Below are 26,667 nucleotides of genomic sequence, written 5' to 3'. Positions count from 1 at the left end.
ATGTATGAACAGATATTGGAGAGTCTTTAAATAAGCCAGTTTCTCTTTTCTGCAATAAAGTCAGTGAAAATAACAATGTACCTGAATACTGCCATTGTTATATGCAGTTTATCTGGTTGAAGAACAAGATGCTTTCCTGGGATGTACAGATAATTTTTACACACAATATCTATATCTATATCCCTGCCCCCACTATATCAAGCAGCTATCACCAACATGTGCATTTGTTTGTTGCATAAAGCAACACCTCATAAACATTGTAATTATTCAAACACACATTGGTGACTGACAGAATAAATAAAGTAAATAAAATTACATAACTCTTATTAGGCTTCACTAGTTCTGCAATATTGCTTTCTAGCCAAGTTTTGACTGCAGCTCAGGTGCTTCTGATAAAGAAGCACAGCAAAAACATGGATTATTCTCTTTTTGCATTTACCATCTTAACTGTTCTTATTAATTCCAACCTAGACCATCGTTAAATACTATAAAATAACTATAAACTTGTGTCATGAATAGTTGCTATACAATCATCAATGAAGTGGTTGTATCCAGTTTTCCGGGCAAGGTTGTCCTTTATTGGAATTAGATCCAATAGTACTACTTCTGTTGGGTTCAAAAATGTACTTTTATGCATCTTATGCATTTTTAATATTAATATTTCTATGCTTGTAGCATATGCTTGTGCTAAATACATGCACATTTCTCATGAAATTAACTTGAAGAAGCCATTCATAAATTAACCTGGAATATTCTGGGCATCTTTCCACCTCCATACATTTAGATTTTTTTTTGTTACTGCCTATATAAAGCTAATGCAATAAGTGGCAAATGCAGTCTAAATTCAGACTGCAAGGTGGGTGAAAATGCAAAAGCCAATGAATGGTGTGAATTATTCTTCTTTATGTAGAGTTTATATTAATATTTAACCAGCTGTGCATTAGAATAAAAGTTATTTCACATTCTGTATGGCTACCATCTTCCTAATTCTGCTCCGTAACAACAACAAAAAAAGCATTCGTTTAGGCAGTGGGGTCTGTTTGTTAACCAGTTTTATCTGAGTGATGTTTGTGGGCTGGAAGGCATGGTTGGTTATGCACTATTTTTCAATATACAGTCATAGAAGATGGGGTGAAACATTTAGATCAATTTTTCTTCTTCATGTGACCATATGTGCAAAATATATTACCCCCAGTTTACTCGGTAGATGCTTTCAAAGCTTAGCGGGAGGGCTATAGTGAATAAAATTACAATACGAAGTCACTGAAGTAATTTCTGAGGTATGGACTCTGCTTTCCTTTGCTCAATATAAATACCCCGGAGGATCAGTGAACTATTTTCATGTAACAGATAAGATATGAAATGACATTTCCATGGAGGATGGGTACCCTGCAGGTATTGTTGTGTTAGTAGATACCATTTATAATGCTTTTCATCGGCCACTCTAATCCATAGCACTTGGCTTTTACAGTATATATACTGTTATCTAAGCATTCAACCAAAAATAGGAATGAGGCAATTTCAGTCTCTTGTATGTTATGCTTTTGTGAGCTATTCTTGCTTTTATCAGTTCACTAATAATATAATTCCAGTGCCTATAGGTTTGCATTAAAGGTTGTATACAAGTTAAGTTCAGTATACTGCTTGTACCTATTTAATTTTGTGTATTTATTATATGTAATGAAATTAACACACACTGTGCTAAAAATACACTTGTGTCTGATGATTAAGATGTATGTTTCTAGAGTGAAATGAACATCACTCGGCAGTAGAGCTCATGTTTTGCATGCAAAAGTTTCCAGATTCGTTCCCCACTATGCCTAGGTAGGATGGGGAAAATTGAGTGAAACTCTGGAAAGCTGCTGCTACTCAGTGTATTGAATCAGATGGATCAAAGATCTGAGTCAGTATAAGGCAGTTTCCTATGTCTCCCAAGGAAAATGCATGCTTTATGATCTGATATGGATATCTCATAGATCTCATAGAATCATAGTTGGAAGGGTTCCTGGGGATCATCTAGTCCAACCCCCTGCAATGCAGGAATATGCATCTGTCCCTTATGGGGATGGGATCTGCAACCTTGGTGTTAACAGGACCACACTAACCAACTGAGCTATCTCTGAAATGAAGAATTTCTAAAGATACAGTTCATTTTAGTGGTGGTGATGGTAGATCAAAATATTTCTGTGTAATTGTTAAAAGTGCTGATGCTTTCTTCAGCATATTCCTGTGTAGCACACCAAGCCTCTTCAAGTGTGGTTGTTTAAAATTAATTTATATCCTTAGGACTTCCAATAACTTGATGTGTCTTTACCTTCTCAAGTCAACTTCGTTATCTTTCTAAGCTTACCTATTTAGTTGTTTTTGCTAGAAGCTCTGTGAACTTCCTACTTATATGTAAGTTAAGCTGTGTTTGGGAAGTTGTAGCTTGTTTCAGTAAAGCTGTAGTAGAGTTAATGTAGGACACAGACACCCCCCCCCCCAGGCCACATTTTCAAGTTCTGGTGACTTTTTATTATTACTCAAGCAATTAAGTGATTTTCAAGATAAAGATTTTTTATTATTTATTGGAAAATCAGAGAAATTATTTTCAGTTGTCCTATTCCATATATTAGGTTGCATAAATAATAATAATAATAATAATAATAATAATAATAATCTAATAGATAAATAGCATAATCTTAATGTGGAACTGAATTAATCTCTATACAACTAGGAAAGTTGCAAGTCATGGACTGGTTTGACTTACTGACTCAGCTATTGCTTGATTGGTTTCCATTTCTAATATATAACAAATCATAATAACATGTGTTGTGCTGTGGTTTAAGCTTCCTCTTTTTGGTTGTTCTAGAAGACAAACCAGTTGTTAGGAAAGTGCACTAGCTAGCAGGTAGACCATTTCCTATTATTATGACCTTAAAATTAGGTTATTCTGCAATGCATCCCACACCACAAGAACCATATTATCTTCACCCTTCTATCTTGTAAAATACAGTATTTACATGTTTGAATGATCTTGATAATCAACACTCAACTCTGCTGCATTGTTCATTTCATTAAGATTCCTACTAAAGTTTCTCATAGTGAATTATGATCAGTGTCTAAAGCACCATCAAATCATAATATGCACAGTTTCAGAAGCTGCACCATAATTAAAATTCTTCTTGGGCTGCTTCACACTACTAAGGATTCAGCTAGATTGGTAAAGAAAAAGTGAGCCTAGGGCTTGCTGATCAGAAGGTCGGCGGTTCGAATCCCTGTGACGGGGTGAGCTCCCGTTGCTTGGTCCCAGCTCCTGCCAACCTAGCAGTTCGAAAGCACATCAAAGTGCAAGTAGATAAATAGGGACCGCTCTGGCAGGAAGGTAAACGGTGTTTCCGTGCGCTGCTCTGGTTTGCCAGAAGCGGCTTTGTCATGCTGGCCACATGACCTGGAAGCTATATGCCGGCTCCCTCGGCCAATAATGCGAGATGAGCGCGCAACCCCAGAGTCGGTCACGACTGGACCTAATGGTCAGGGGTCCCTTTACCTTTACCTTTATATGCATTATGGGGCGCGGGTGGCACTGTGGATTAAACCACAGAGCCTAAGGCTTGCCTACCAGAAGGTCAATGGTTCGAATCCCCCTGGTGGGGTGAGCTCCCGTTGCTCGGTCCCAGCTCCTGCCCACCTAGCAGTTCGAAAGCACGTCAAAGTGCAAGTAGATAAATAGGTACCGCTACAGCAGGAAGGTAAACGACGTTTCCGTGTGCTGCTCTGGTTCGCCAGAAGTGGCTTTGTCATGCTGGCCACATGACCTGGAAGCTGTACGTTGGCTCCCTTGGCCAATAAAGCGAGATGAGCGCTGCAACCCCAGAGTCGGTCACGACTGGACCTAATGGTCAGGGGTCCCTTTACCTTTACCTATATGCATTATAACACCAGATGGCGTTGTGGAGGTCCGCTTTTGCCAACGTGATTTCTCATACAAAGTTTAACTTCTTTGATGTGTCTAGATCCAGCCTAAATTTATCTGCATGAATATGTAAATACTTGGAAGAAGCTTATTGAAAGATGTATTCAGATAAACATTAAGCTGCTGCAGATCTGTAGATACAAAGAACAAAAATTAGAATCCCGTGACTGTCTTTTTTTGCCAGTTTTGATCTGTAGATACTGGCATGCCTCCAGAGACCAGTTGGGTCTTCCTAGAGTATGCTGAGAGAGAGAGAGAGAGAGAGAGAGAGAGAGAGAGAGAGAGAGAGAGAGAGAGAGAGAGAGAGAGAGAGAGGGAGAATGCATGGAAACTGTAGTTGCTGCACAATTTCCTGGAAGAAAAAACATCAAAACAGATTCATTTGTTTGCAAAGATGCTTGTTAAAGAATAGAATATGAGTCAAGCAGCAAAGTATTCCTGAACTCTTTGGGAAAGTTTCTCACTTCTAGTTAAAATTAAATATAGGGGAATGCATGCACAAATACAAACACACCACCTATACTTCCATGTGTAGAAGCTAAACATCATAAGTAGGTGGGGTTGTGTCCTATTCAACAAGCAGGATTTCATTTCCACTGGCCCTGTGGATATTAACTAGTTTGCAAAGTTTGCATATAAAGTGCAACACCGCTAAATCTGAAGCACATAGTAGTACCACAAACCTTATGCATTAATGACTAGTATGTACACAAGGCCAAATGTGAAATGTGTTGGTAACAAAGGGGGGGGGGTCTGTGTATTAAAGGTGGGGAATGGGGGTAATAATAATGATACAAAGGTGTTGATATGGGGGGGGGAAGCAAAGGCGGTTTAAAAAAGTGAAACCGAAAAAGTAAGAATAAAAATAGGGATAAAAATAACAATAATATTAGTAGTACAGGTAACAACAGCAAAAAAAATCAACCACAAAAATAAGATAAAATAGGTCCCTTTTTGAGGTAAAATGAAAAAATAAAATTATAAAAAATAAGAGAAAAGAGACAAAAGCAAAAATCAGATTTAAAAAGCAAAATTATAAGCAAGAGGTGGTTGCAACGGCAGTGCCCCGGGGGGGGGGATCTGTCTTGTTTTTGTTCTGTTTTCCAAATTAGGAGGAATGAAAAATACGGGGGCGGGGGATAACTGACAATAAAAAATAAAAATAGAAAAAATAAAAGTGAAATAAAAAATAAAATAAAGATAAAGATAAAAAATAGAAATAGAAATAAAGATAAAAATAGAAATAGAAATAAAGATAAAAATAGAAATAAAAATAAAACGAAAAACGAAAAGAGAGCTCCTTGGATGATATCAGGCAGTGTTCTTCTCCCGAGGGGAGTCCTGCCTCTCTCTGGGTCTCGGCCCGTTCCAGGCACGCTAGCCGTCGGGGAGGGAGGCCCGAGTCGGGCCTGGGCTCAGCCACACTTTTTTTGCAGCCTCCCTGGCTCTCTCTTACCTCCGTTCTCTTGGCAGGAGCGGCGACGGTAAGCTGGGGAGCTTGGGTGGTCGGGGGTTCCTTCTTTTCTCCTCTCCGTCCTCTTTCCCCTTTCCTTTCCTTTCCTTTCTTTTTCCTCGGGCAAAAAACCGGAGCAACTGGGAGCAGGGCAAGAGGGAGAAATCCTGCCGCGGTCTCATTGAATCAGGCTGGATTGGGCGGCTGGTGGATGACACGTCTGGGATTCTCCCCAATCGCGCAGGACTGGGAAAACATCCTGCGCGCACGTGAAGGGATCGTGCCTGCCCGCAACCCCACCTCCTGCTCAGGCGGAAGTGGCTCTGTAGCATGAGGGGGAGCAGGAGAACAAATAGGGGGGGGGAACCCAGTGTGAATGGGCCGATGGCGTGCATGCCGGGCGTGCCAGCAGTGAGGGCTCTGCGTGTTACGTTTGACACGTGTGTCATAGGTTCGCCATCACTGATCTAGGAGAAGGTCCTCAGACCCTGGTGGCTTGCAGCTATACACATTTGTGAGCGAGAATCCATACCCGTGAAAATCCACGCCAAAATCATGGCACAGTAGAACTTTCTTGCTCATAATCCCCATCAGCTGGTGCTCCTCTGATAACATTGATAGCCTGATCTTTCATTAATTTGTCCAATCCCCATTTCAAAGATGGCCATGTTGATGTTCACACATTCTGATAAAAATTCTGTAGTTTAACTGTGTGAAGAACTAGTTCCTTTTAAATCTATGAAAGCTTGACTAGATGACCCCAGTATTATAAAAGGAGATGAACTACCACTGTCTATCCACATTCATCACACAATGCATACTTTTATATGCTTCTTCCAACCCCCCCCCTTTGTTCTTTGGTTAAAAACAACAATTCCTCTCTTAAGCCTTTTAAACTCTGAACAAGTTTAAAAAGTACTGGTTTCAATACAGATCCTTGGGGGACACCACTTCTTACAACCCTCCTTTGGAAGAACTGATCATTTATTCCCTTTCTTGGCTTCCTGTTCCTTAACCAGTTACTCATATATAAGAAATGTCCCCTTTCCCCACAAGTGCTAAGATTCCTCTGGAGTCTTTGGTGAGGAACTTTCAGTAAAAGCTTTTTCAAAGTCACTCCCCATTCTTATTGAGCCATAGCAATTCACAAAGGTGCTAAATTCCCGACATAATTCTATATGTTGTATGTAGGACGTCTTGCATCTCTTTGCTTTGCTAAACTCTGGGATATAATAAATGCATATATGTGAACTAAAATGTAAATGCATTTGGGAAACTTTTGCTAACTATTAAGTCTAGATTTCATTAAGACAAATTTGACATTTCAGTAATGAACAATGAAAATAATACAGGATATATTAGTAGAATTCCTACTGAAAGTGCTATCAAAATATAGTTTTGCTAAGCAAGCCCCACCAATAGCTCAAAGCAAATAACTACAGAAGAACCTAATGCTATTTAGGCTGCTATATTATACATAGTTTTCCTTTTAACGCAAGACATTTTTGAGTAGACATGCATATGAGTATTTTGTTAGGTAGGTATCTAAAAATTCAGGAAATATCTCCCTAAAAATACTTTTCTTAAAAACAAAACAAAACACATTCAGAACTGCAATAGAGGTGCCAAAGAATTACAAAGAGGGAGAGCTGAATGAGAGACAATTTTACCCTGGTCCCCTGCAGATTGGACATTTAAGGTATACAATATGAGAAAAGGTTTACAGTGGTACCTCAGGTTACAGACACTTCAGGTTACAGACTCCGCTAACCCAGAAATAGTACCTCGGGTTAAGAACTTTGCTTCAGGATGAGAACAGAAATCGTGCGGCGGCGCGGCTGCAGCAAGAGGCCCCATTAGCTAAAGTGGTGCTTCAGGTTAAGAACAGTTTTAGGTTAAGAACGGACATCCAGAACGAAATAAGTTCTTAACCTGAGGTACCACTGTACAACATGAGAAAGAGCCTTTTTGGGGCAGGGAGAAAGGGACTGCTTGCCTCCCACCACAAAAGGCAATGGGGGGGCTCTGCCCCCTGGGATCTCCTGCACCTGCCCACTTTGATTCAGGGTAGCCACCCCATCCCCCGAGTGATGGCCTTTGACTCCTACTTAAACCATTGGTAAAGTTGCTTTGATTCCCTGCGGTCTGTTCCTGGTATTGATCACCCCTTCTCCCAAAGTAGAAGGGGGTGGGGACCATTTTGTGGATTGTATCAGGTGTCAAAATGTTTTGGGCTGGCCCTGTGTAGATCTAATGATTTAGCAGGAACTACCGGTATGTGCTGACCAATCAGGGAAAATGGAATGGTAGACCCAGTGCTTTTTGTGACAGGGACTAGGTCACTACCGGTAGGATATTTATGTCCTTTAACATAAATTGGGTTTGGAAGCCAGTGTAGATGAACCAGAATACATAATTTTTCTTCTATGTGTTCTTTCTTCTTCATTCAGTCATGGGTGTCTGTATGAGCTGAAGCTTTAAGTCAGTTTTCAGGGGTGGCCCCACACAAATTAAATACTAGTATACATTTGCTTAAAACTGCTTTAGTTCTGCTATAGAAAAGAGATTGCACTGTGAGTAAAAAATAAGTGATTGTACTGCAACCCAATCAGTAACTTTTCAGCACAATCACTTCCTGTTTTTAGTTGAACAAATGGCATTGCCTCCTATTGAGACTGATATCTGCCCATATGATATTATCAAAGCATTGTATGCACAGCAAATGGATCGCTGAGTATTCTCAGGTTATATAGGCATGAAATTGTACTGATTTTCATTCCTTCACACAGGTTCTCATGTATTCTGTCACACATTTGTAAATGTCCATTCCATATTTATTGAAAGGCAGAGTATTGCTAGAATCTATAAAACACTGGCAATGTCCCTGTTTTTTATTTTATTTTGAAAATCATATTGTGACAGTGTTTTATCTAGTGAATGAAGTATTTGTTGTCACACATTTCTGGAGGTGTGAGAAACACAATACAGAGTGAAATAGCACAGGGCTTCTAAATCTGACAGCTATCTCAGAAAATGTTTGGAATGTTGTTGTTTTTAGTTGAATTTAATACAGCCCTGATGCAGTGATTTCTCAGTGAGTTCAAAGGAATGAAAGTGAAAGCTTATTCAGTGTTTTGTTTCTATGTAAAACAAAGAACTCCTGACATTTTTTTACTCACTATAATAATTCTCTGATTTCCCATTGACCTTGTTTGCATGCCAAGGTAAACTACCATAACTGGTTTACTGTGAATGCACATTATTATTATTATTATTATTATTAGTATTATTATTGCTACTACTACTAAAAAACTGCCAGTTCATCCAACAATCACAGGATGATGTACAATATAAAAAGACAAAAATATATACTGTAGTGACAAAACAGTATCCTGCCCCCTGTTTAAAAGGTCACATATTATTTAATTAGCCAAAGGCCTGGGGAAAGAGAAATGTATTTTCCTGGAGCCTAAAGATATGTAACAATGGGACCAGGCAAGTCTCCCCGGGGAGAGCATTTCCTCCCTGGGAAGCCATAGTAGAAAAGACACATTCTCATGTTGCCTCAGATGATGAGTGCGAGGTCTGAGTGGGTTCATATGGGGAGAGGTGATCCAGGAAGTATTGTAGTCCTGAGCCACTTAAGGATTTATAAGTCAAAACCAGCATTTTGAATTGGGCCCCAAAATAAATTGGCAGCCAGTGCAGTTTGGCCAGGATTGGTGTTACATGCTGAAACTGTATTGCCCCGGTGAGCAACCTGTATAACAGAAGCCCCACGTATAACACATTGCAGTAATCTAACCTAGAGGTTATCAGAGCATAGACCAGTTTTGAGCTTGGTGTGTCAAAATTTGCCAAAAAACCGAGCGTAATTCGGGTGGTGTGTCACTTCGAGAAAAAAAAACATAATTTTGCGATATTTATAGTTTAAATAACAAAAATGTATAATTGCAATATGTAACTGTATTTAATAAACCAAAAACTACCGTGTTTCTCATATTATAAGACATGTCTTATATTTATTTTTTCCTCAAAAAAACACACTATGGCTTACTTTCAAGGGATGTCTTATTTTTTTCCTCCTCCTCCTGCTGCGGCCGGCATTGCTGCTGTGCCTATCACTATGTCTTATTTTTGGGGTATGGCTTATATTCCTTGAATGCTTAAAAATCCTGCTATGGCTTATTTTATGGGAATGTCTTAAAATATGAGAAACAGGGTAATTATTTAACCAAACCAAACAAAAAAAAACCCTTATTTATCACAAAGTGCCCAGAGTTGTTGAGCTTTTTGGGGGGAGCTGCTGACAAGTTTTGGAGGTTTTTTTGGGTGTGTGTGTGCAAAAGTTGCTTTGCTTTTTGGGGGGAATGCCCCAAAGCTGCTGCGCTTTTTTGGGGGAAAGAGAACAGAAATGAATGACTAATAATACCTTCACTGGAACTAACACGCAGCACCGACATAGTCTGCCAAAGTGCCAAAAAAACCAGCACAGAAAGGGTTAAAAACCAATACAAAAAAGGTTCCGGGTTTTAACAGCAAAGACAAGCTGTAGCGGAGACAAGCTGTAGCGGAGACGAGCTGTAGGAGGAGCAGGAGAACAAATGGGGGGGGAAACAACAACAACAACAACAACAACAACAACAACAACAACAACAACAGTGCGAATGGGCCGATGGGGCGCGTGCCAGCAGTGAGGGCTCTGCGTGTCACGTCTGACACGCGTGTCATAGGCTCGCCATCACTGGCATAGACGAAATGTTAGGCTATCCATGTCCAGATAGGAGCACAGCTGGGCCAAAGCTGATGGAAGACACACTATGCCAACGATGCCACCAGAGCCACAAACGACAGCTGTGGATCCAGAAGGAACCCTAAGCTGCGTACCTGCTCCTTCAAGAGCAGGGAGTATCCCATCTGATCCAGTGAACCACCCATTAACAGTGCCTCAGACCGCTCGGAACTGAGCTTCAGTTTATTGGCTCTAATCCAGTCTCTCTCCTGGTAGAGATCACCATACAGGGCAACCAAAGCAGTTTCTGTGCCAAAACCCTAATTTATATAGATCTAGAAAATCAGTTTCCTCATAGAGCACCTAGATCTGTTCCATGACTACCACCTCAAGAAGCTTGCCTAAGAAGGGGAGAGTGGCAACTGGTTGGTAATTACTGGCCCAGCCACTTGTCCCCTCTCTGCTAGTTTTTACCACCCAAGAGCGGCAAGGGTCCAGAACACTAGTGGTCACCCAGACTGATCCAAGCATTTTACCCTCATCTTTGAGCCTTACTAACTGAAACTCATCCAACACAACAGGATTAGACAGTGCTCTAGACACCCCTTGAGAGTCATCTGCTGTTAACAGCAGAGTCAAGGTCTGGCTAGATACAAGTGATTTTATCTAGTCAGCTTTGCTCCTGTATGCTAGCGCCACCATACCTGGCTTAGCGTTACTTCCAAAGTGCAGTTCTGTAGCCAACGTTTGTTCTTAACGTTGTGGTTTGTTTGAGCAAAACAAATATATGATCCCCATTTTTGAATAAATGCCAAGTCAGGAATCATTCCCTATGCTAGCAGGGAAGAGCAAAACAGGCAACTGGTGTGGTCATGGTATATATACCACGTGAGCTTTGAACTGGACCATAGTCACATTTCAACCCTTTTAAACCCTATGCAGAAAATACTTCTCAAACCACAAGGTGCCACTTGTGTTTGAATTTAGAAATTACTGCATTCTAAGGTTTTGCATCCCTTAATGTGGTAAATCCCACTATATTATGTTGCTTTTAGCATAAGGTGGTACATAGTCTCTGTCTTTTTGAGTTTCTGTCTACTGATAATTTACGCAACCAATTCAAATGTTGATCTTCACATGGTGAAAAATGTGCCCATTTACAAGTAGTGCTCCTATCCAATCAAGTTTCTATCCTTGGCAGTCAACAGGTGATGCAAGTGTCAGATATGATAGCTATGTTTATCACGTGAAAAACAAGTTCCTACGAATCTGTGCCTATGGAAGTTTACATACTACCTGGGCATCAAAACAATGACAACAAAGATCAAACTAGAAACCTTAACAGCAAGAAATTAGGATGCAGTTGATTGAGCACACAATCAGCCATACATATGTGTTATTACGTGTGCTTGTGTGCTAGACTACACCTTTTATTATAATGCAGGTTTCTTTTTTAAAAGTATTTGTTTAATGTAACATGAAATGCATTTAAGAGCCCCCAGTAAGGCATTCATAACTCTACTGTGTGCAACAATTGAGTTTGCTTATAATTACTGTACATCTGTAGAAAAGGATTATTTTAAAAAACATTCTCCTAATTGTTTTTAGCTTTAGACCCAGCTAAAGATCCATGCTTAAAGATGAAATGTAGTCGTCATAAGGTATGCGTTGCTCAAGACCAACACACAGCTGTTTGCATTAGCCACCGGAGACTTACGCACAGGTAAATATCTCCATATTATTGATTAGTTAACAGTAACAAGGTCTGTAACTCTGGAATTTTGCTAACTGCCACATTTTCATCTCATCTCATAGCTGAGGTAAAAATATGTGACCGTGTATATATTTGTGGACTTTCTATGTATAAAAGAATCCTTCATGGACTTAATAAGCTACAGATCTTTAAAAAACTTACTTTGTTATAATGCTGGCATAAACCATTAGTTAAGCAATGGTGCGTGTAGCATCATTTCACTACTCCCTTCCTGGAGCAGGAAAACAAACCTTAGAACGCTGTTACATTTGAACCAGCACTTCTGTTTCATTCTCCCAAGCAAACCATGATCAGAAACTACGGACAAACAAGTCTGCTTAACTGTGGTTGGTGAGCAGCATTGTTTCTGAACATGGCCAGTGAATTGCTGTCAAAATGGCCATATTTATGTCAATTATATACCAAGCAGTTCCAACGTTAACTGTTTTTGCCCCAAAAATGCACTTCTGAAAGCGGTGCTCCCCCCTCTTTTTTTTTCTTGCATGCAAGCATGAATGCACGCACTCCCCTGTAGACAGTCCAAAGTTTCATGTGGTGGTCTGTTCTGAAAAGTGTACATGCATATTTCTGAACTGGTCAGACAGTTAATGGTTAAAATTATATTATCATTTCATACAAATAAAAAGTGTTAATTGTATCATCAATAGTACAGTTGTTATTCTCTCCTCTGGGGAGTAGCAAAAAAAGTGGTAGCAAAAAACTATGTGGGTGTAAACAAACACAGGGAATTCCTTATTCACATCTCATTTCCAAGGGTTTGGGTTTTTTGTTTTTTGGGCAGGCAGGGTAATCTGCACTGTCATATCTCTCCCAAGATTGCTGGGACAGCTTTTCTATCACCGCTTGGTACTTACTGTCTTATTCTGATAATTGTTGCCTAGGAGCAAAACAGTGAAAATCTGACCTGTTGTTGCCTCCCTCCATGCTGCCTAGAGTGAGACAGATAGCTCATACAGGTGGTAGTGAGGTATCAAACACAGTTGTCCATGTTCCTCCTGTGGGAATTCCTCTTGTTCTTTGTTTGTGTTACTCTAAGGGCTCCCTTATTATGTAACAGGTGAGATCCGCCCCTGTGTCGGGATACCATGCAGTAAAACCCTGGGTATATAGGCAGTATTTCACCTTAAGAAGATTAATTGTGGTTGGTTGGGGGAGTGGAGGAAATACAACAAATGAGAGAGAGAGAGAGAGAGAGAGAGAGAGAGAGAGAGAGAGAGAGAGAGAGAGAGAGAGATGAACACTGCTATATTCATTGTGCCACAGTAAAGCATATCGTTTTGACCTTAAATCATGCATAATTCAAATATGCATTTTAATCATTTTTGTTTTTCTTTATGATTCTGGAAACTATGTTCATGTAATGGTGTTTTCTTGCTGTTCAGCATAGTATACTTATTGAGCAGATGGATAATACGTATAACAGCAAAAGTTGTGAGGTGTCAAGTGTAGTTGCATAGCTACTGGAGTTTCTAAAGCTGTGCATTGCATATTGGAGAGAGGGCCAGATGCCATTTTTCTACTAGATTCTCTTGAAAAACAGGGTTATACTTGGAGGCCACAGAGGTGTCTATCAGTTTATGTTAATGGTTCCATTGTTGTTCATAGTAACAATTATGCATTTAAATGTATTCTTGTATTCTGTTGCTTTTCATTTGATAGATTTCCCTCCAGTAATGCAGCTGTTCTATCAAAAATAAAACAACAAAAACTTCTTTCAATTTAAGGGAGAACATTTTCTTGCCAAATTCTGAAGTTTATGCTATCATTGGTGGCTGGTATGGTACAGTTCTCAAAATAGATAGTTTTAATTGAGTGCACCTGCACTGCTTAGGAAAGCATACCTTTTTATAATTTTCCCTTACTTCACACAAAAATATAGCTTGTGTTGATAAATCATAGATTTAATAGAATTAAGCACAATTGGTCATCATGAATCTTTATTCCTAATAAACAGACATCTGGACCATTCAGCACTAAATACCCTTGCCTTAAGAGATTGAAATGAGTAGGAGGCAGAACATATTTTTCCATATATGGAATGCAAAGTCATGCGAGTCTATTGTAGGCCAGCCCACCTGTAAGTTGTAAGGTGGAAGACATCCCTGTTCGGTTGTTGACATCACTATTAGATTGCAACAATGGTAGACTGGCGGGGCAGGGCAGGGCGGGGGAGTTCAGCTATCCTGTGCCATTAATATTAAATGCTGCATATCAATTAGTGCCCGCCTCTTTTTCAGAAGGGATTTAGGGCAGATGAATTTGGGTGGCAACACACTTGTGCCTTGTGACCCTCCATCTGAATACTTCTGAAGTAGAGCACTTTAAGCATTTGATTGCATTGGCTAATATATTTTTAGAAAATGTATGGCTTGAGTGTTGAAATACTTTGTTTCTTAGGATGGCGTTACAGTTGTAATGAGGTATTTGTGATGTGATTTTAAGGTGAAATACAGACAAATACATGTTTTTGAATATGATTATACCAGAAGTTTTCAACCTCTTTGAGTCCATGGCTCCCTTGACCCAACTACGTTATTTCTGCAGCTCCCCTGTGAGGAAACACATTCCAAAGCCTCAGAAGCCAATTTATGTCACCTCTTGACTGCAGCCGACAGTCCTTCACCCCTTTTGGAACACCCTCCCATGAGTCATCCACGCAGCTCCCCTGGTCTCTGAGTCTTCCCCACCCCCACCACAAAGAGAGGTGCCTCCTAAAGCCATCTCACAGGGGCCTGGGAAGAGGATTCCCCTAGCCTTAGTGGCTCAATAGAGATTGGCTGAAGGTGAATGTGAGGCCATCATCTTACTCGCCTTGGGAGGCAGCAGGTGCCGCTGGGCGTGCAAGGTGGAAAGACTCCCCTTTGGCTCCAGACACTCAGCTCCCAGGCAGGCATTACACATAGCCAGCACAAGAAAGGCCAGCTGCCTGCCTGCCCGGCCTCCCAATTGTTGATCCATCAAGTTGATCCATTATGCTCATCAAGCTTTCATTTATTTTTAGTTTGATTAGAGATTTTGACAATCTGTGTGCTTTTGCACATACCCATAAAATATTATGATACCATGTATTTAGCAATGCAAGGCTGAGCAATCATCTTTGATTAATCCTTTCAGGATATTTAACGGGTAGATTTTAGAGAATGCTATCACAGGTTAGGTTTCTTCCCATTGACAAGCACTACTTCAAAGAATTGGCCATTATGTTTTATTTGCAGTCATCATATGAATAACACCATTATCTGTATCCACATATAATCTCATATCAACACAAACTGAATTGCTTCTTGTAAAGATTTTGGGGTTTTTTGCTTCAAATATCAGTAATTTTTCTCACCTTACCTGTTATTTACAAATGCCTTTGAGATCAAACCCACCAACAGATGTAGCAAATTCTAAAAATAGGGCATGCCACATATATCTTATATCAAACTGACCTGGCCACCCTTTTGACATTAATAGCAGCCTTCTGATTCAATGTACATGTGGCATTGTAATGATTCAGAATCATGAAGGGGGAGTGCGAGGGAGCCCTGGCTGTATATCTTTTAGAAATGATTGCTGCACTCCATAAATCCCAGAAAGTTGAAAATTTAAAAATCTTATCTTCATTTGTTGCACTTCTTATATTCTTTCCCCATGGGGAGGAGGGAGAAATTTTAAATGAAAGGCGACAGGGGTGGTATCTGGACACACCTTAATTTTGGAACTTAAAGAATGAATAACATTCCAGAAAGCAGCAAAAATTGCTTTAAAATCGGCTATTGGATCTGTTTCATTTGCTTATCCTATTGACCCTAGCTTTGGATATATAGCTATAGCTAAGGAGTGCTTTCCCCCCTTAAAAGAATGTCCAGGGGTATTCTCATTTTCCTACACATATTAAAATACTGCTCCTCAACGAGGCCAAACTTAGAGTCACAAAATGTTTAGGGGTATGGGTAGCCCTGCATTCCCCCCAGAATAAAGTACTAGCTATAAGACCTAGTAAGGGGGGGGGAGAGAAATGTAGACAGAATGGAGTGAAAATCCATTAATTTTGTTTTTTATGGTGCTTTCCCCGATTTCCTCCCTAAGCTATTCCTGATTTGTGTGCTGTAGTAACATAGGGGAAAACATTTCCCTTTCAGCTTTCAGGGGTGATCAGCTCTGTGCCCTGGAGCATGGTATTTGGTTACCCTTGTCTGTGATGGATGATGTGACAGAAGCCTGGAAAAATTCTGAAGTGCTATAGAACTGCAGTAGTGGCTCCATTATACACAGCACACAGAACAATATCACTTATTCAAGCTGTTCTTTGGCACTGCATCTTCAAGACTGAAGATTTCACGTTAGTATTTTTCTTTCTCTTTTTCGAGACTTTACTTAAAGCATAGTGCTTTGGAAGATGCTTGATAAAAACAAACAAACCTTATCTCTTGAGTAATTCATGTTAAGTAATCATATCAGGAAGGCAGTAAATGTGTTGAGATAAGTACATATGTTGAGATAAGTAGTCTTTGAGTTGGAGTGATATGAAAAATTCACCTGATGAGATGTCTGATAGGTTCATATAGCTTGACTTTCTGTGAAACAGATTATGGGTTAGAGAACAAGGAAGGATACATTTCTTAGTTTGGATAATGGGTGGGCCCACAGTAACACATTCATATTCATTCTCTCTCACTCTCTCTCTCTCTCTCTCTCTCTCACACACACGCACACACCTTCATTTGCCTTTTAGTAACATCAGCAACAAAATAAATTAGCACAGAAAAAGAAACATAACGTAAGCATTGATTTATTGGTTTGCCTATGACCCTTTGTCACCAAATGCTTAATGTACTGAAAGTGAATTCATAGGGAGCAGATGCTTCCCTAATTATTTGAGGATGAGACTGTTTTGTTAGTAATGGGAAGGAAAGTTGGGTTGGGAGAAACAAAGAGTGCAGTTGCTGACGAGTAAAACCTACTGAACTTCATGAGTCTTTGGGTGAATCTATACATTGGGGAAAAAGTCGTAAATTAAATCGTGGATGGATCTCTACATTGGGTGGATCTATACATTGGAAAAAAGTCATAAATTAAATCATTATAACAAAGGAAAAAAATGTTATGTAAAAGCACACATAAAAGATTTGAGCTCTACAGGGCCATCTGGTGTTGCATGTTTATAACACATTCAAAACACTGTTTTTTGACTAATGTAACTGAGTCATTACTGCTGAGTAAATATCGCAGAGGATTTCACTGTAAGCTATTTATAGGATATCTAAAGGTTTTCAATTATTCATTGAATACTGAACACAGAGTACCGTCCAGAAGGATTTGTGTAATATCCATTCATACCAAAAATACTGTGTTCTGTAATGGAATAATGTGTTTGTGCTGTACCAAAAGACTATATGGGTTGGGATCAGAACACATAGGTAGCTTGCTTAAAATCGCTGCGATGTGAACTCTGAGAAAATATTATTATACGCAGAGAGTATTAATTTTAAAGAACATTGAAGAGTTTTAAAGCTATAAGATCAGCTTTACAAGGAAGGCAATTTCTGAGTTAAGCTGCTTAAAGAAATAGATTCGCAAGCGATGGCTTTCATTTTCTGCATATTGAATTGAACTTGATTTTGTGCTATGGCTAGTATTTAAAATAATTATTCTGATGGCCTGTGTGTAGGAATTTACATGGTGCAATGAAAGTGAACAGGTTGGCAAACTTTGGGTGCCCCTTTTCTCTTTCTTTTCACTTTGGAGTTTCTACCTTGAGAAGAAGGGAAGTGTTCCTTTATTTCCACAGGGCCTGCACTCCTGCCAAGTAGACAGAACCCCAGGCAAGTCAAGGTTTGGAGAAGCAGGCTGATCTCTTACTCTCCCTGAGGAAATTGCTTCAGTGGATGGTAGAATGGTGAAGGGGGAGGAAAGGTAGAGGAAGAGAACACAGGAAATGGTGAAACTCTCCTGCTTGTAGAGCAGGATATCACTTAGACCTGTGTAGCCAGGGTCTTTTCCACCTTTGCCCACTTGGGCATTCAATGCAGCACAACCTCAGACTGGAGACTCAGTGGTGTGTGTGTGTGTGTGTGTGTGTGTGTGTGTGTGTGTGAGAGAGAGAGAGAGAGAGAGAGAGAGAGAGAGAGAGAGAGAGAGAGAGAGAGAGAGAGAGAGAGAGTTGCCATAGTTCATAGATTTTCTCACTTACCTAGGATATCTCTCCATCGGGAGCTGGCCTTGAGGGCAAAAGAGACAGATTGGAGATGCTGCTAGGTGGGTGGTATTTGATGTTATTTTCTCTGGTTGTTACTACAGTTTAATAAATGAATCTGATTTAAGTGTTCTCTACCAAAGTTCAACTTCTTTGATTATGATACATGATTATGGACAAGATTTTACTGTTTGCTGTTTGCTAATCAGTGGAATTGTTATGCAGCCAGAAGTTTCCAAGATCCCATCCAATTTTAAACTGACAGAACTAAATAGACATAGACATTGCCTTGGATCTAGAGTAGATTAGTTATGTTTTTATTCTGATTAAAATCAATGAGACTTAAGTTAGTTTTAAGCATCAACTACCAAGATTAATTTGTCCCATTGATTTAAGTGACACTAAAACACAACTAACTTGTTCTGAATCTAGTCTATTGGCTGTGGAAGAGATTCCACTTTTATGGTTTCCATTGAAGTATATTAAGATTAACAGAAGTTCATGGTTAACTTTAACTCCCCACACATACAGGGAGTTAATGGTCTGTGAAACTTCATTTTTATTGATTTGTGTTGTCAGAATTTCAACATGTTCTTCAGCACTGGAACTTACAAGCTAGAAGGAAGAGCTACTGAATAAGGAATTATTATTATTATTATTATTATTATTATTATTATTATTATTATTATTATTATTAATACCCCGCCCATCTGGCTGGGTTTCCCCAGCCACTCTGGGCGGCTTCCAACAAAACATTATAGTACAATGGTCTGTTAAACATTAAAAGCTTCTCTAAACAGGGCTGCCTTCAGATGTCTTCTAAAGATGTCTTCTATATATTTGTTGTTGTTGTTTAGTCATTTAATTGTGTCTGATTCTTTGTGACCCCCATGGACCAGAGCACACCAGGCATTCCTGTCTTCCACTGCCTCCCACAGTTTGGTCAGACTCATGTTCGTAGCTTCAAGAACACTGTCCAACTATCTCATCCTCTGTCGCCCCCTTCTCCCTGTGCCCTCATAAACTATGTCTATATATAGAATGGTATTTAATTTTGGAATATTTCATACCATTACCTGTCTGGCCAACAACTGGGATGGTGGCATGATTATTCTGCGCTTAACTTAACATAGGCAATAGGTTAGAAATCTCTCATCTTTCTTGATAGATTTTCAGGCATCTTGTTTTGGTGACTTGCATGGCAAAACCAGGTTTTTCAGCTAGTAGCCTAATTATTCTTCTACTTAAATAAGGTTCATTCTGTTATGTAATGCAAAATATATAATAAATTTACTGGTAGAACTATCAAAATTATTCTTCCGAGACATAGGTTTGGATGTTTTAATATTATATTTGAGCAAAATATACAAAACTATATTCTTCCTTTCCTCAACTGAAGTGTTTTATCTGTTATGTCTGAACAGCAATTTAATTAAATTGGCATAAATTGTGTATGTATATATTGAATGAATTTATAATAGAATTAGAGCAAGGTCTCATATGATATGCCAGTGAAGCAATTAGAAGAGAGGATAACCAATTGCAAAGGTAGCAAACACTCTAAAATGCTTTAAGCATGTGTGTGTATATGTGAAATTAGTATACAGGTCTCACCATCTTCTTGATTCTGTATCTTGTAGGTGTGTTTCTCAGAGAAAAAAAAGACTCAGAAAAGAGTTAGCTGACTGATATGGATGGGATCTCCATTGATATCCCTCCCATTAAAAATATAAACTAGGGGAAGACCTCATATTCGTTATGTAAATTCATGTAAGCTATAGTTTAATTTGATAATACATCAACAGGGCAATCCAAGCCTCCAACCTGCCATGCTGCAAGGGGCTTGGATGAGACAGACCCAGCTGTGCATACATCTGTCACTGGCTAGGGGAGCAAATGGCAGGCAGGTGGAGCCGTAACCTGTAGTAGCCAGCAGAAACTAGTCCTTTTGGCTTTCTCAATTCCATCAAGTTTCCATTGTGCCCAATATATCTCTGCTCTCCTTTGACACCATGCACTCCAGTTTGCCTCCTTAGTGTGAAGACTTCTGTCCTTAGTTTATATATGGCATATCTCTCTAAATGTACAGTGGTACCTCGGTTTATGAACACAATTGGTTCCGGAAGTCTGTTCATAAACTGAAGCGTTCATAAACTGAAGCGAACTTTCCCATTGAAAGTAATGGAAAGTGAATTAATCCGTTCCAGATGGGTCCACGGCATTCGTAAACCGAAAATTCGTAAACCGAGGTGTTCATAAACCGAGGTTACACTGTATTTGGAACATGCTGTACATTTTTCTCTATAGGAAATATAAATTGAATGTGAAAATACATTAAATCCTTTCAGATTTTGTTCATTCTGCTAGAAGGAACTTGTTTCATCTGATCCCACTCAAGTTTCTCAAATGACAAGATTCTTGAGTCTGAGATTATTAATGACTAGGCTCACTCTGAGCCCATACAGTCGAATTTTGGTCTTATACCATTTTCATGATTTCCCCCCACATTAACTTGCTTGTGTATTAAGAAATGCTGCTGCTGCTGGTGGTGGTAGTATGGTCATCTTCAGGTTCCCCCTCAGGGAGCTGCACATTATGTGGAGATGCAGGAGAGAGCCTTTCCTGGTTATAGAACACATTCCCTCCCTGGAAGCTTGGGAAGTGCTAACTTTAAATTCTTTCGGCCATGAAATTATACCCATTGCTGTTTCATTAAAAAAGATCATTCATTTTAAACAATACTTCAAAGAGATTTTAATAATTGTTTTGGAAGAATTATTGATAACAAATGCTCACAGTCTATGTAGTACCTTCCTGCTTATCCAAGTACTTCAGGAGGTTAGCCTAAGTAAGAATGTCTGATATGCTAGTGTGTTGTTTCTTGATCCACTTAAGCTGCCATGTGCAAATCAGAACATAATAGCAGAACTGTTCTTGTGGGTAGAATGTTTTTGAATACTTTGTTGTTCCTGTTTAAAATCAGGCCAGTGTATGAGGAAATGAAGAAATAATGCAAATACTAATGAAATAATAAGTCTCAGGGTTATGTGACCCTCCTTGCTTTTATAGAGGTATAGAGGTACTATTGAAACTGTTCTCTGTAATTCCATTACTGTCTGGTATGGTACAGCCTCTAAGCTGGATAAGAAGAGGCTCCAACGAGCAGTAAGAACTGCAGAGAGGGTAATTGGTGTTAGTTTACCTCCAATAGAGACACTTTATGCTGCTTCAGTCAGGAAGATAGCAGAGAGAATTGCTGTAGACCCTTCACATCCTGGTCACCACTTGTTTGGTGGACTTCGGTACAGGACTCTATATACAAAAACGTCTAGGCACAGGAGTAGCTTTTTTCCTTGTGCCATCAAATTGTTGAATCTGTAGTTGTGGGCGGAAGGGAGGCCATTTGGTTGTATGGGGTCTTTTTGCTGTGCTGTTGTATTGTGAGGGGAATAGTGGTTGTATGAGGTATGTTTTTTCTTTACATTGCAATGTAGTCTTAGCAAGATTCCAAGTATGGTTGATGCTTGGCCAATAAATTATTCTATTCTATTCATTTTTTATTTTTTATTATTTTAGGGATCCTGGTTCTGTCTGCCATTCTGCAACCAATCTTTGAACTTAGTTGGCTTAAGCATGTGTGATGGAATGTGGGTTAAATCCTCACACAATTACTTTGTGCGTGAACATCTCCACTAAAATGTGTGATATAGTTGTACAGATTATAGCTAGTTTTTTTTTTAAAAAAAAAATCTGATTTGTACCATCAGTTTTAAGATGCAGCATCATCTCTTTCTCAAGGTAATCAAATTAGAATATGCTGAAAAATAGGTCATGCTATGATCCCCTGCTCTAAACTAAATAAAGAAACAAGGATGGGGTTCTCTGTCCTTGACCATTTCCAGTTATATGATAACAGTATTGCTTTTTGAATTGTAGTCCTCTCTTCCTTCCTTCTTTATAAAGGCATGTCTTAGACAGATTGCACTGAAGTTGGAAATGAGGCTATTTAGAATGTGATCATTTTGCATTATAACCCTGCTCTCTGAAGAAGCCCAGCTGGTGCAGTTGAGCCCCTTCTTGAAATTTTTTAGTCTGCTTCATTATTGTGATGTGTACTTGTGTACAGAAACATTTAATCATTCTTACGCTCCAAGCTCTATTGAATCTAGTGAAAGCTTTCTGTTTCTCTGCATAATTTGCGTTGCCAGTCTGCCAGCTTGGAAAAGTTTCAAGCTTGTTGCATTATCTATGTTTGTTTGCACAGGAAGTGATGCTGCACGTAGGCTTGAATTTACAGTAATTCTTTTGTAATGGGCTAATGAGCAGGACTACTTTATTCACAATGGTAACATTATATAGCTTTGATTAGTCCAATTACTGTGGAACTGTGCAATTGTGATGATTCTTACACTACCCTGCAAAGTACCCCCCTTCAAAAAGCAAAACAAAAAACCAACCCACGGGATTTGCTCTACTGTGCTTTAATTTTGCTTGACAAGAAAGCAGTTGGAAGAAGTAAAATGCAGAAGGATATGTGAATGTACTGGAGACTTTATATGGTGCAGCAGCTTTTTTAATTAAAAAAACCCACAATATCACAATTAATGTATGGGATTGCTAGTTCTAGCTAGTCTTTAAGGAACAAAATACAATTCTTTGATAAGTATAACTGGTTGTGTAGCTAATGTATGGGATTGCTAGTTCTAGCTAGTCTTTAAGGAACAAAATACAGTTCTTCGATAAGTATAACTGGTTGTGTAGCCACAGTGGGGGACAGGGAGGGTAACTAGCTCTATTCTTTTATAGGCTTGTATGTGGATGATGGAAGTTAAGCATCAAAAGGAAAATAGGACCCCATGGGGGAATTGTTTTGTGCTTTTTTCATTAATGATTTTCACTGATACTAATAGAAAATGGGCAGGATTGCATGAGAGAACTCAGATTGCCGACTTTTAGGTTGTGGGAGCTGGCAGGAATTGTTTGTAAGCTCTGTAAGCCTACACTGGTGGCACATAGAAGTGCTTTCAACAGAGGACCACCATTGACTAAAGCAAATTTTGGCTGGCTGCTGTGGCTATCTCAACTTCTATGACTTCTCACCTTGACCACCTACTTCAAGGGGCCAAGATAGGCTCAAGTGTGAAGTGTCAGTGAGTGTACTTTTAAAAAGTTGGGATTCAAATATGTGTTCATGTAGTGGTGGTAAACAACGGTATTTCAACACTTTAATTTAATTCTTTTGAGACAAAGCTTCTACCCCACTTTTTTTTTCTACTACAAGATATAGAGTGGGGAACACCATGAAATAAGCAAAAGAAAATTAACGAGGTTGCGTTGAGTTGGATCTGCTATTTTATACAGGATGAGTCCTTTAAAAGAGGCCCCATGGAAACAGAATACACATGTTCCACGGGGCCTCTTTTAAAAGACTCACCCTGTACATATTAGTTGTGCACTTTAGCTGGCCTTTAATCTTGTTTTCAGACTTGTTTTCTTCCCTCCCTCCTCTGATGCCCTCTTACATCTCTGCCTCACAAAAGCTTGCACAGCTGTTTGTTGCAGCTGCTCAGGTGAATGGTGACTCTGGGGCTTGCCAGGGGGTGCTTCCCAGATCCCTGTGAGGCAGTGTGAGAAAGCATCTCTCTTTGGTGCAAGGGGGGCAGCTCAGAGACCAGGGGTGGCAGCTGCGGCTGCCCAGAAGACTTCCAAGGAGAGGGGAACAGGGAGGAGACTGAGGGACTCCATGAGGGAGGGTTCAAAAAAGGACGAGGGCCTTCCAGCTCTGCAGGCAAGGCGTGACATAACTGGGCTCCTGAGCGCCACAGGAGTGCCACAGAAAGAATGTAGGTATCCAAGGGAGTCGTGGGTCCAAAAAGGTTGAAAACCTCTGCTGCATTGTGATGGTTATACTGATCTCCCTGTATCTAGTCCTGATGAGAATCATACCTTGTGGATGCTGGAAGAGGCAGGTTACTCAATGGTCTAGATTAGAGAAGGAGAAGGCTAACGGTCAAGGAGTGTATGTCCACTTGAAGTTCAAGAAATTGTTTAAAGATGAAACATTTTGCCCCTTCCTGAGCTTGTCTCCCCTAAAGCCCTGTCTCATTGTTGAAGACTGCACATCCTTAAAGGGGAAGCTCAGTACTCTAGAACCTGACACTCTGTGGCCTTTACATTGGTTTGCCAGGCACAGGTTTGGCATGTGAGGCCTGGCTTTGTATGTGCATGTTTGGTGGCTATGTCTGCTTGGCTACTCACTGTTGGCAGGTGGTCAACTATCTTTGTGTTCCTTAAGTCATTCCTGCCATTTATTGTCTTAGAATTTGTTTAAATGTAAATTCTCCATCCTTTGCTGGAACCATTGATCTACCCAGGATTTTCTCAAAAGTGCTTTTGTCCCCCCCCCCCCCCGGCCCAGCCATTTCCCAACTTAACACTTCCATTGCTGTTGGAAATAAGTGGTCATTGCTGTGTTGTGAGGTGAATTCTCTCCCCATGTTACTTCATCAGAAGGCTGCATCCTGGAGAGGTGATATGATAGCAATCTTTAAATATCTAAAGGGCTGTCACATGGAAGATGGAGCAAGCTTTTTTGTGCTCCCCCACAGGATACAACCCAAACCAATGGATTTGAATTGCAAAAAAGGAGATCCAACCAAAAATTCAAAGCTCTTTCTCATTGTAAGAGTTGTTTGACAGTGGAACAAACTACCTTAGAAGGTGGTGGACTTCATTGGAGATTTTTAAACAGAGGTTGGGTAGCCATTCTGAGGGATTATTTAGCAGTAATTCCTGCAATGCTGTAGGTTGGACTAGACAACCCTGGCCCTTTGGTTCCCAACTCTACAATTCTATGGTCCTTTGATATGATTATGATCAAGCTAGTAATCCATCATTGGCTGAGATATATGGGAAATGTTGAGATAATATATTATTCTTGATGTTAAGACAGGCGATCTACACCTCAGTAAAATAAGTGACACCCTTATAGAACTGTTTGTGAATGAGTAATCAAAACTGGTACAATGAAGTAGCTATATTCTGTCTTGCTCTTTCATCCAGATTTTTTTGGCTGCACTTGGATATTAAGTTTTCCTGATTATAATGCTAGCACTTCTACTATAATGCTAGCACGTTCATTTTCTACTGCATTACACAACTGTTCCCATGCTGTATATTGATGGCAAAGAACTGTATGCCAGAATATCAACCCAATTTTTATCACGTGATATCACAATACAAAACTTCCATTATTTCCCAGGTTAACAGGATTGCAAATGGATTTTTCTGAAAGGAAATAACACAGAAACGAGTGCTAAACTTCAGCTACAGTTGAGTTAGTTTTCCAGAAGTGGCTTTTACGTCATGTGAAAGATTACATGAAATGTGAAAATTATCATCAAGTAATAGAACATCAAGAAATTGGCACAGAGTGCTGCCTGAATTGGCATGAAATAAGAAAAACTGTCCTTTATGTGACTGCTACTTGATCATTTACCAGTGATCATGATCTTCTAACCATATGTAGTTTCCCCCCATAATACTGTAAGCATTTCCTGCATTTGTGTGAAGCTTAGATTTTTCCATCTGAGTGGTTTTTGGAGTTGTTGATATATCAACAGGGTAAGCTAACCAGAGAAGGAAATAGACAACATGGTTGAAGAAGGCCTCATACTTATTGAAAGCTCTTTGGTGTCCTCTATAGCTTGGAATCCTAAAAATTCTCTGTTGTAATGAGGTTCGGAAAAACTGGCCAGAAAAACAGAATGCAAGCTATTTCCCGTTTAGCTGTCATTTGATATATCCCCCCAAACCATCCATCCATAAATAAATAAATAAATAACCAACCAACCAACTAACCAGATGAAGCTTTGGAAATAAATATGATTGCCTAAAGGGAGGGATACAAAGGCTAATTCAGGAGTGGGCAAGACATGGTTTAGTGTGATAAAACAAAGGCTTGTAAGACTTACTTGTCAATCTAAGAATTACATTCAAGTATTCTCCATGAATTAGGGAAACTGTAATTGCCTTACAACTTGGTCAACCCCCCCCCCCCAGCTAAATGTGTTCAAACAGTCCCCTCCCCATTGGACTCTTATTTGTTTGAAAACCTATTCATCTCAAAAAGCACACTGAATAAATAATAATCTAGTGTCTCTCATTCATCTCAGTCTTCTGTGGCTTTTACCAAGGAAAATAAAATTGTAGCTTCCAATAATTAACCTTTAAAATGTCCTTTTCAGTTTCCTAGTCCATAAATTGTCTTTTGTGTTAGAGAGGTTTTAACACACTAGATGATATTTTTCAATTACATTTTCAACACCACGTGTCATATCTCCCTCGTGCACTCTTGACTTTGTGTCTTCTTGACTTTGACTTCTTTCATGATCCCCCATCTGCTAAGAACAACTTTCTATTTCATGTTTGATTTATATTGTACAGTTTTATATGTTATGGCTCCAGAAAAAGACTTTCTTTTTATCAATGGCTCCATAGAGTCCACTATCTTGAAATATTATAGAGTGGAATGCAGTTTCCTAATGGTTTAGTCCCATTAATACGAAGTACA

The 26,667-nt window shown here is 39.5% G+C and overlaps 1 protein-coding gene across 1 annotated transcript in view; it reads left to right on the top strand.

The window, feature by feature from the left end:
* The window catches only part of SPOCK3 (SPARC (osteonectin), cwcv and kazal like domains proteoglycan 3), a 116,264-nt gene that overhangs the window by 46,918 nt on the left and 42,679 nt on the right, over positions 1-26,667 (top strand). The window contains exon 4 of the mRNA XM_035113977.2: positions 11,749-11,863. Within this exon, the coding sequence (XP_034969868.1) occupies positions 11,749-11,863 (115 nt within the window). The remainder of the gene's footprint in view (positions 1-11,748; positions 11,864-26,667) is intronic.

The sequence above is a fragment of the Zootoca vivipara genome, chromosome 9 (genome assembly GCF_963506605.1).
Source record: "Zootoca vivipara chromosome 9, rZooViv1.1, whole genome shotgun sequence".
NCBI classification, from domain to species: domain Eukaryota; kingdom Metazoa; phylum Chordata; class Lepidosauria; order Squamata; family Lacertidae; genus Zootoca; species Zootoca vivipara.
This window is presented reverse-complemented; position numbering and strand designations above follow the sequence as displayed.